The sequence below is a fragment of the Piliocolobus tephrosceles genome, chromosome 6, assembly GCF_002776525.5.
Source record: "Piliocolobus tephrosceles isolate RC106 chromosome 6, ASM277652v3, whole genome shotgun sequence".
In the NCBI taxonomy this organism is placed as follows: Eukaryota; Metazoa; Chordata; class Mammalia; order Primates; family Cercopithecidae; genus Piliocolobus; species Piliocolobus tephrosceles.
Window position 1 is genome coordinate 12,374,375 of NC_045439.1, and position 10,561 is coordinate 12,384,935.

Consider the following 10,561-nt stretch of genomic DNA (forward strand, 5'->3'; position numbering starts at 1 on the left):
TCTCTCCTCCTTTGTGCTTTTTGTTGTATACTTCATATGTTTTAGAGATTCCAGAATACATTTTTATTATCTTTGCTTTAAACAATTGTTTTTAAAGATGTTTAAATAAGAAAAATAAAGGGTTTTGTTTTTTGTTTATTTTTAGAGACAGTGTCTCCCTCTGTCACCCATGCTAGAGTGCAGTGGCATGATCATGACTCACTGCAGCCTCAACCTCCCGTGCTCAAGCAATCCTTCTGCCTCAGTCTCCCAATAAAGACTACAGGAGTGTGCCACCATGTCTGGCAATTTTTTTTAAAGATAGGAGTCTCACTGTGTTGCCCAGGCTGGTCTTGATCCTCCCACCTAGACCTTCCAAAGTGTTGGGATTACAGGCATGAGCCACACCATGCCTGGCCATAAAAAGAAGTTTTTAAATATTTACCTACATAGTTGCTGTTTCGGTTGCTCATTTCTTTGGGTACATCCAGATTTTCATTTTATATTATCTTTTTAATTGCATGAAAGACTAATATTTCTGATAGCTCACATTTGCTGCTGGTGAATTATTTCAGGTTTTATATGCCTAAAGTCTTTATTTCACATTTTGTTTTGAGAGAGAGTTTTGCTGGGTGTAGAGTTACAGATTGTCAGGTTTTTTTGTTTGTTTGTTTGTTTGTTTTGTCTTTAGGCATTCAAATAAAAAATATTGCTACACTGTCTTCTGGCTTTTAGTTGTTTCTGATAAAAAGTCTGCTGTTCTTCTTATCGAAAGTTTTATGTGTTCTTGCTCTCTTTTTTCCTTATAGTATCTTATTTGTGTGTGTGTGGTAATTTTTTACTGAGAGCTGCTTATTTCCTTTGCAAATTGTGAAAATTTTTGGAGATCTGTAATAATGGTTTCTCCCTTGAGAAAGCATTTATTGGCTTCTGCCTAGGGCATTATCACTTTGGAACTTCTTTAAATTCTCAGCCTGAAATGTTTTGTTTTTACCACCCAGATGATTTGGACTCTGTGTACATTCAAAGACCAGTTTGAAAATGTTCAGACATAGACAGAAGTTTTGTATTTACGTTTTCTGAAAACTTGAGAAAATTTTCTTTTACTCCCTCCTTTCTCACCAAAGAAAAGTCTTGGGAAAATATTGTATAGATTACTGCTTCCAACTCCTCACATACACCCAAAACTTGCCCTTTATCTCTTTATTTTTTCATTTCTTAGACATTTGTAATTCATTACTGGTGACCTAAGACCTCAGTGCTAGCCTGCCATACTTTTCCTCGGTTTCTTATTTACTTGTGCCTTCTGGTTCCATCTGCGGAAATCTGTGTAGAGTGGAGGAGCTTTGGGTCAGTCAGGGTGGCACTTGGCTACCTTATTCTGTGTAAAAGAATGAATTCCAGACTAAAGTATGTTCATCTGTTGATTCACACTGTTTTTATTTTGTTTTGTTTTTTACTTTTAAGGAAGTGGGAAAACTCTTGCCTTTGCCATCCCAATGATTCATGCAGTGTTGCAGTGGCAGAAGAGGAATGCTGCTCCTCCTCCAAGTAACACTGACGCATCACCTGGAGAGACCAGAACTGAGGCCGGAGCTGAGACTGGATCACCAGGCAAGGCTGAAGCTGAGTCTGGAGCATTGCCTGATGATACTATAATTGAGAGTGAAGCACTGCCCAGTGATACTGCAGCCGAGGCCAGAGCCAAGACAGGAGGCACTGTCTCAGACCAGGCATTGCTCTTTGGTGACGATGATGCTGGTGAAGGGCCTTCTTCCCTGATCAGGGAGAAGCCTGTTCCCAAACAGAATGAGAATGAGGAGGAAAATCTTGATAAAGAGCAGACTGGAAATCTAAAACAAGAGTTGGATGACAAAAGTGCCACCTGTAAGGCATATCCAAAGCGTCCTCTGCTTGGACTGGTTCTGACTCCCACTCGAGAGCTGGCTGTCCAGGTCAAACAGCACGTTGATGCTGTGGCCAGGTTTACAGGTGAGGTTTAGTTCCATTTAATAAATCCTTTCTAGGCAAATCCCAAATGCTTGTTGGTAAAGATGAATGAGCTGTGACTCCTGCCCTCTAGGGTAAGCCCTTCTCATTTGTGAGCCAGTCAATTAAGCCCTAGAGAAAATTGTTTGACATTTTTTCAGTTCCCTCAAGGGTAATACGTAGTTGGTGCCATTGTAAATGCATAGGAAATTTATTGGATACAGTAGATGCTCAGGGCAGGGATTAGCAAACTGTCTGGTTTTGTAAATAAAGTTTTACTGGAATACACCCACACCCATTTGGTTTTATATTGTCCATGGTTAGTTTTGTACTACAAAGGTGAAGTTGAATAGAGTTAATGGTTGTGACAGAGACCATCTGGCCTATGAGGCCAGTAATGTTTATTAGTGACCCTTTCAGAAAAAGTTGGCTGATCCCTGCTATAAGCAGTTAGGATTTAATTCTCTCAGGGAATTCACTCTGGGAAGGTCTTCACTCTGGGAATTTTAATTTTATAATAAAAGCATTTAATTACCAAATTGTTGCTATTACTAAGCCCTTTACCTGCATGATACTATGAGAACTTCTCCACGAGAGAAGAAAACAACAGGGCATTAGAGGACCTTTCAGAATAATTCTAATTGAGGGAAATAGGAGAGGTGTAGCAGAGCTGCAGGTCATATTCCCCCCAGCATTATGGTGCACCAGTGCTCAGTTTTCCCAGAGCTTTGGAGGTAAGCATACCTGGGTTCAAATTCATCCCCTTTGGTGTGGTTGGAGGGGAGGGAGCAGGAAAGAAATGAGGTTGAAGAAGTAGGGCCCAGATCACAGAAGACTTGGTAAGACCTGTAGGAGTGGCACCAACAGTCTGGCCAGGCCTGTTCTTTTAGCAATGTGCTAGAGCATTACACTGTGCTGATGACTGTCTCTGGTAATCTGGGGTGCCTGTGTCAGCCATGTAAGAAAATGATCACCCAGATTGAATGAGTGTCCCTTATGTTTTCTGTCCCATAGGAATTAAAACTGCTATTTTGGTTGGTGGAATGTCCACGCAGAAACAGCAGAGGATGCTGAGCCGTCGTCCTGAGATTGTGGTTGCCACTCCAGGCCGGCTGTGGGAATTAATTAAAGAAAAGCATTATCATTTGAGGAACCTTCGGCAGCTCAGGTAATAGATGGTACTTCTCTTTTCCCCCTCACTGCCTTTTCTGAAATGAGCCTCAGGTGACATGGTGTGGGCAATGCCTTCTTCCCATTGCAGAATGCCATGGTGTGGGATCATCCAGACCCTGGCCTTTAGAAAGCCAAGAGTGCATGAGGGAGATTAGTTGAGGCCGATGTGGTGGTGGTAGTGGGGTGTGTGTGTGTGTGTGTGTAGGATGAGAGGGTGTGCTGTAGATGATTTCTCTTAACCTGCTACTGACTGATGATATGGGTCCCTCTGGATCTGCAGGTGCCTGGTGGTGGATGAGGCTGACCGGATGGTTGAGAAAGGCCATTTTGCTGAGCTCTCACAGCTGCTAGAGATGCTCAATGACTCCCAATACAACCCAAAGAGACAAACTCTGGTTTTTTCTGCCACACTCACCCTGGTGCATCAGGCTCCTGCTCGAATCCTTCATAAGAAGCACACCAAGAAAATGGACAAAACAGCTAAACTTGACCTTCTTATGCAGAAAATTGGCATGAGGGGCAAGCCCAAGGTCATTGACCTCACAAGGAATGAGGCCACGGTGGAGACGCTAACAGAGACCAAGATCCATTGTGAGACTGATGAGAAAGACTTCTACTTGTACTACTTCCTGATGCAGTATCCAGGCCGCAGCTTAGTGTTTGCCAACAGCATCTCCTGCATCAAACGCCTCTCTGGGCTCCTCAAAGTCCTTGATATCATGCCCTTGACCCTACATGCCTGTATGCACCAGAAGCAGAGGCTCAGAAACCTGGAGCAGTTTGCCTGTCTGGAAGAGTAAGTTAGGACTGTCCCCAGAGGCTTAACCTCTAGTTAGTTACTGGGGTAAAAGGGGTCAGGATGGTGGGGAAGTGGTAGAAAAGCCACCTTCTGTCATAGGGGCCTTATCTCAGTAGTAGGTAGCCTTTTTTTTTTTCTTTTTTTTTGCACAGCATTTGGCAAAGTTACTCTTTTAGTGGATTTGGTTGCTGTTAAATGCCATACAGAAGCTTCAGTACTAATGAATATGGGTGAAAATACATAATATTGAATATATAGACAATAGATTAGGTCCTGTGCTGGCACTGTAGATTCAGAATCACATTCAGTTACTTTCCTAACATCCTTAAGAGGAAGCAGAATAGATTCATGGTTAAGAGCACAGATCCTGGAACCAGAATGCCTGAAATCAAATCCTAGCTGTGTCACTCCTTAGGTGGTCAAGTTATTTAACTTCTCTGTACTTTAATTTTCTCATTTTTGGGATAATAATAGAACCCATTATAGGGTTGTTATGAGGATTAAGTGACTTTAAATTCATGCGTGTAAAGTATTTAGAACAGTCTCTAGCACATAGTATATGTATATTGCTAAATGTTGGCTTTAATAATTTCTTCTTCTATTACTACTTACTACCATTATCATTATTCTCATTTATAGATGAAGAAATGAGGTCTAGAAAAGCCGATCAGTCTGCCCAAGGTTTCTCTGCCTGGAAGTGGTAGAACTGGGCCTCAGACAAGCCTGTTGGACCTCAGAGCCCATGCTGTGTCTTATTCCTGATGTCTTTGTCCATGCCTTTGGACCAGACTGATGCTCAGGGAATGGGGTCCAAATTGTCAAGATGAGGGCCTGGGAAGTTGAGGCAGACTATAAAGTGTCCTTTGCTAGTGTTTTGTCAGGTCACAGGGTAATTAGTTTTTAGAACAAGTGTTTGATTTACTTGTTTTAAAAAATTGGTAAGTAGTATCAGTGGTTTACTGAGATTAGCTTAGAACAAGGCTTGGCAAACTATAGCCCTTGTGCCAAATCTTCCTTGCTGCCTTTTTTTTTTTTCTTTTTTGAGATGGGGTCTTGCTGTGTTGCCCAGGTTAGACTTGAACTCATGGGCTCAAACAATCCCACCGTAGCATCCTAAGTAGCTAGGACTACCAATGCATGCCATCACACCTGGCTGCTGCCTGTTTTTTTAGTAGATGTTTTACTGGAACACAGAAAGACCCATTTATGTATTGTCAGTATCTGCTTTTGCGACAGAGTTGAATAGTTGCCATAGAGACTATGTTGTTCACAAAGCTGGAAATGCTCTCTGGCTCTTCACAGAAAAAGTTTGCTCATCTTGACCCAGAGCAGTAGTTTAATGTTTTACAAACTAGGATTTGCATTGCGTTTCCCGGCCTCAGCTCAGAAATGCAGGGAGTGAGGATCCTGAAGGGCCAGAATCTTATGTTTGAAGCACCTCAAGTACTTTTGACTTTCCATGAACCATACATTGAGAAACATCATCCAACACATTTATCAAGTGATTGTTTCTATGTGTTGGTTATACAGCAGTGAGTAATGCAAAGTCCTTGCTCTCATGGAGCTTACATTCTAGTAGAGGGAGATAATAAATTGCAAAGTAAGTCCACAGTGTACCAAGTGATCTTAAGAAGTAAGTCGAGCAAGGGTTGGAGAAAAGAGATTGGGTATGTGTGGTCAGGGAGGCTTCTCTGATGAAGTGAAAATTGAGCAGAAAGCTGAAGAAAGTGATAAAGTGAGTCATATGGATATCTGAGGCAAGACCCTTTAAGGCGTAAGGAGTAGCAAGTGCAAAGGCTTGGAGGTGGGAGCATGCTTGGTTTGTTTGGGGAAGAACAAGGAAGTCTGTGCCACTGGGAGGAAGTGAGAGGGTGATGGGATAGGAGGTCACTGACCCAGAATATGTATGACCTCATTTAACTCACTGGAGGGAGTTTTTATCATTGCAGGGTATGGCATGTTAGTTGGGGTCAGTGAGTCCCAAATTTGGATCCAGACTCCACAACTGAATAGCCACGTACATACCTTGGGAAGTTAATCTCTCGGAGCCTCAGTTTTTTTGCAAAAGGGTATAGAAGTGATATCTTACAGAGTATTGGTAAGGACTGTAATGTTTAGGATGCTCAGCAGTTGGTAAGAATTTGATTAAAGATAGCTGTTAGTTATTATTAATAAGCTTTTTCTCTCTACCCCAGCTGTGTTCTCTTGGCAACAGATGTGGCAGCTCGGGGTCTGGATATTCCTAAAGTCCAGCATGTCATCCATTACCAGGTAGGGGCATCTGAAAATGTATAGGCATCTGCCTGCATTGAATCGGGAAATTTTAAGGCAAAGGTTGGGGGAGGGAGGAGGAATTGTTGGTTCCAAGGCTCTTGCATCAGAGAATACCACTGGCATCGAGTGCCCACTACTCCCACTTTTGGAACACTGCTGAGATTTGGTCTCCAGAAAACCTTGCTTTGTCTGATGTCAAGCAATCCTTCTCTCCAAGCTACTTGATATTGTCAGGTTAGAGTCTTAGTTTTTTCTGTGAAATGGGCATAAGTTAAGCTTGTAATTGGTTACCCTGATGTAGAGAAGTATGAATAGAAGAGTGTGGTAGTTCAGATCTCTCTGGGCTCAAATCCCAGCTGTGTAACCTTGAACAAGTCATGTAATCTGTCTGTATCTCAGTTTTCTCATGTGTTAAGTGGCAGTGAGTACCTGCTTCTTAGGGTTCTTATTGAGGTAAAATAAGTTACTAAGTATAAAGAGCTTAAGAAGCCACCTGGCACATTGTAAGCACTTACTCATGTTAACTGCCGTTGATAGTAGCAGTAATATTAGTTTGTGCATCTAGTGAATATCAGCATAAAGCTGTGGTTAGGAGTATGGGCACCAGAACCAGACTGCCAGGCTTTGAATCCCCGGTCTGCTGCTTCATAGTTGGTTAGCGTTAGGCAAGTTATTTAGTACCTCTGGTTTCAGTGTCATCGTTTGTAAACTGGAAGTAACAATGCTAGCTACCCCATAGGGTTATCCTGAGAATTAAATTGAGCTGATGCTCATGAAGCCGGTAGCACAGTGTAAGTACTCAATAAATGGTAACTGTTATGGCATTATTATTTTTTCTCTTTAATTCCTCTTTGTGCTTTTAAAAATCTTTTAGGCTGCTGTTTCAGTGAAACAACAAACTCAAAGTGCTTTTTCCCATTCTCTCACTTCACAACAACAATCAACACAGAAGACTTCTGTAACCAAACGTGTGGGCATTTTTCACCACATATCAACCAGCAGCCTCCAGCTGGGTGTCCTCTTATTTCCTTTCATTTTCTGATGCTGTCTTCCTGGAGATGGCCTCAGGTCCCACAAGATGTCCCTCCTCCCCGTGACCAGTCTATAAGTCGGGGCCTCTGGAACTTCTGACCAACCAGCTTCAAGTTGGGGTTCCCTTGACCCCCCTCTTTGGGTTCAATTAATTTGCTACAGCAGCTCTCAGAACTAAAACACATTACCAGTTTATTATAGAGGATATTACAAAGAATATAGATGGGGAGATGTATAGGCTGAGGTATAGGGGAAGGAGCATGGAGTTGCCATGCCCCTCCTGGGTACACCACCCTGCAGGAATGTCCACATATTCAGCTTATTCAAAAGTTCTCCAAACTCTGTCGTTTTGGGATATTTATGGAGACTTCATTGGGTACGATGATTAATTAAACCATTGGCCTTTGGGAAATAGCACTGAAAGTCCCAACCTTCTAATCCCGCCTTGGCCTTTCTGGTGACCAGCCCCCATCCTGAAACTACCTAGGGGGCTATCAGCCATCAGTCAATAGTTTGTCATTAGCTTACAAAAAGACATTACTTTTGAGATTCCTTTGCCAGGAAATAGGATGAAGAGCAAAAACATATTTCAGTGTATCACAGGTGCTAATTTTGGTTTAGCAAATCTCTATAGTCTTCCCTTTTTTGGGGAAGTTGTTGGGTCAACCTTTGTGGAGTCAAGATGAATCAAATACAGTCCCAGCCCCTAAGAAGTATTGGATCCAGCAGAGGAGGTGAGATGACCACAGCCATAATTTAAGGCAGAAGGTATTAGAAAATTACAAAATACAATGGAAGAGAGAGGTAACTTCTAGTTTGGGGGGTTGGAAAGTACTTTTTAAAAAGATGCCTGGTATTTAAGGGTGGAGAGGATTTGGACATGTAGAGGCATTAAAGGAAGGAGCAAAGAAATGGGCAGTGTTCAGGGGCACTTGGCTCAGAGTGAAAAGAGGGGATGTGTTGGGAAAGTAATAGTTGCCGAGGCTGGAGAGGTAAGTTGGAGGCAAGTTACTAAAGGCTCTGAATGTCAGGTTGAAGAGTTGGGCCTTTATCCTATAAGTAAAGAATGGCAAATCTCATTTCTAGAGCTCTTATGAACAGTTCATAGTGGCTGCTTAAAGTACTATATTGAAAAGGATACCTAGTTGTTATCTGGGCCCAGTGGAGAAGACTGTTGTGCTTGATTAATGGTGTGTGCCAGGGGCTCAGTGGGTGTGTCAGCAACCATGCCACATTATCTATGGATAATATATATATAGGAGTAGAGACCGTGTAACCCAGGGATTAACATGGTCTGTGGAGCTGGGCTGCTTAAATCCTGGATAAGAAGTGACTGCTGTGGTCTGGCTACATGGTCTTGAGGACCTGAACCAGGTTGAGGGGCATGGGAGGGGAGAGTCTACACAGTGAATGGGCTAAACCTGGGAACATTTTGAATGTGGGACTAAGAGAGGAGGGCTAGATTGTCTCTACAATGCTGCAGAAGTTTCTACCTGCCTGGCTGGGAGGTAGGAGGGTCCGGTTTGGGGATGTGGCCCTGAGGAGAGGACCAGTGTTTGGCAGTGGCCATATATTGATCTCCCGGTTCTTCCTGTGGCAGGTCCCACGTACCTCGGAGATATATGTCCACCGAAGTGGTCGAACTGCTCGAGCTGCCAATGAAGGCCTCAGCCTGATGCTCATTGGGCCTGAGGATGTGATCAGCTTTAAGAAGATTTACAAGACCCTCAAGAAAGATGAGGACATCCCGTTATTCCCCGTGCAGACAAAATACATGGACGTGGTCAAGGTAGAAAGCAAAGTTAAAACCCCAGTGTTAATGAAGGGATTGGGCTGCTCCCTTGCAGAGCACCTTGCTGTGGGACTCCAGCAGCAAAACCCTTGAAAACTAAGGAATGGTTCTACCAACAGCTGAACAAGGAGACTTGTAGAAAGGATTGAGAGCAACATACCTGGGAAAAGAGAGAAAAGGGGAGTGCCTGAAGGTGTGAGGCATTTTCTCCCTGAACCATTTCTTCCTTGTCTGGCCCTGAAGTCCCCCCTGCTCACCGGACAGTGCAGTGGTCATGGCTGCCTGGATATCCTGTCAGAGGGTTGTAGACAGTGTGGTTAGCATTTCTTGCCGAGGCAGATGGTACAGGTTTGGCACATCCCTGGAGCAGGTGCCAGTAAATTCTGTCTTTTGGGTTTTAACTCAGCAGGCATTCCCCAAGTAGGTGCCGCTTACCGTGGGACACTGTATTAGTGACCAAAGTGGGGTGGGTTCTCCTTCCCAGAGGTTTGTCAGCTGTGAATAAAGTTCAGGTACAATGGAGCAGTGTGGAATTACTGGGCATATGGTTACATTGGAAGGAGAAGAGGTTCTGTCCCAGCTTCCTGCTGGCAAAGATGTGTAAGGGTACAGAGGAGGTGGAATTCCAGGAATTGAGGGAGCAAAAGCATGGCACAGTTCAAGGACAGAGTTGGCACAGAGTTGGCTTCTCTGGCTCAAAAGGAATATTAGCTGTTTGGGGAAATAGGGTGGAGATAAGGCTGGAAAAGTGGAAATCATAGAGAATTCCCATCAGTAAGGAGGAATAGGAGCCACCCAGGCTTCCCGTGGTTCCTTTGACCACATCACAAGATCCTTCTCATTTTGCCTCTGCAGTGTAGCCCCAAAACCCCCTAGAGGGAGAGTTGAAATGTTTTATCTTAGCTCAGCTGTGGAAGCGAGCTGTGGCATCTGTGTAAAGAGTTCACTTGGGTTACCTATAGGTTGGCAGTCGAACCAGTAAGGATTTTCAAAGGATGTGGCTGTTGAGGTTGATTGTTGGGAAAGCTGGCGGTTGTGTTTAGATGTGTACACACAGACGGGTAATGGCTGCCCGCTGGGCTTTTATCAGGAAACAAAACAAATGCGTTTCAATAGGAACTGAACTGCATCTCACTACTGATCTCAAGAGCTTTTTATTTATGTGTTTATTTATTATTATTATTATTATCATTTGAGACAGAGCTTCACTCATGTTGCCCAGGCTGGAGTGCAATGGCACAATCTCGGCTCACCGCAACCTTCGCCTACCGGGTTCAAGTGATTCTCCTGCCTCAGCCTCCCGAGTAGCTGGGATTACAGGCATGTGCCACCATGCCAAGCTAGTTTTGTATTTTTAGTAGAGACGGGGTTTCTCCATGTTGGTCAGGCTGGTCTCAAACTCCTGACCTCAGGTGATCTGCCCGCCTTGGCCTCCCAGAGTGCTGGGATTGCACGTGTGAGCCACCGTGCCTGGCTCAAGAGCTTTTTTTTTTTTTTTTTTTTTTTTTTTTTTTTTTTTTTTT

The 10,561-nt window shown here is 43.5% G+C and overlaps 1 protein-coding gene across 1 annotated transcript in view; it reads left to right on the top strand.

Moving 5' to 3' along the window:
- The window catches only part of DDX24 (DEAD-box helicase 24), a 34,690-nt gene that overhangs the window by 16,220 nt on the left and 7,909 nt on the right, over window positions 1-10,561 (top strand). The window contains exons 3-7 of the mRNA XM_026455348.1: window positions 1,447-1,971; window positions 2,983-3,136; window positions 3,422-3,937; window positions 6,136-6,211; window positions 8,847-9,035. Of these exons, the coding sequence (XP_026311133.1) occupies window positions 1,447-1,971; window positions 2,983-3,136; window positions 3,422-3,937; window positions 6,136-6,211; window positions 8,847-9,035 (1,460 nt within the window). The remainder of the gene's footprint in view (window positions 1-1,446; window positions 1,972-2,982; window positions 3,137-3,421; window positions 3,938-6,135; window positions 6,212-8,846; window positions 9,036-10,561) is intronic.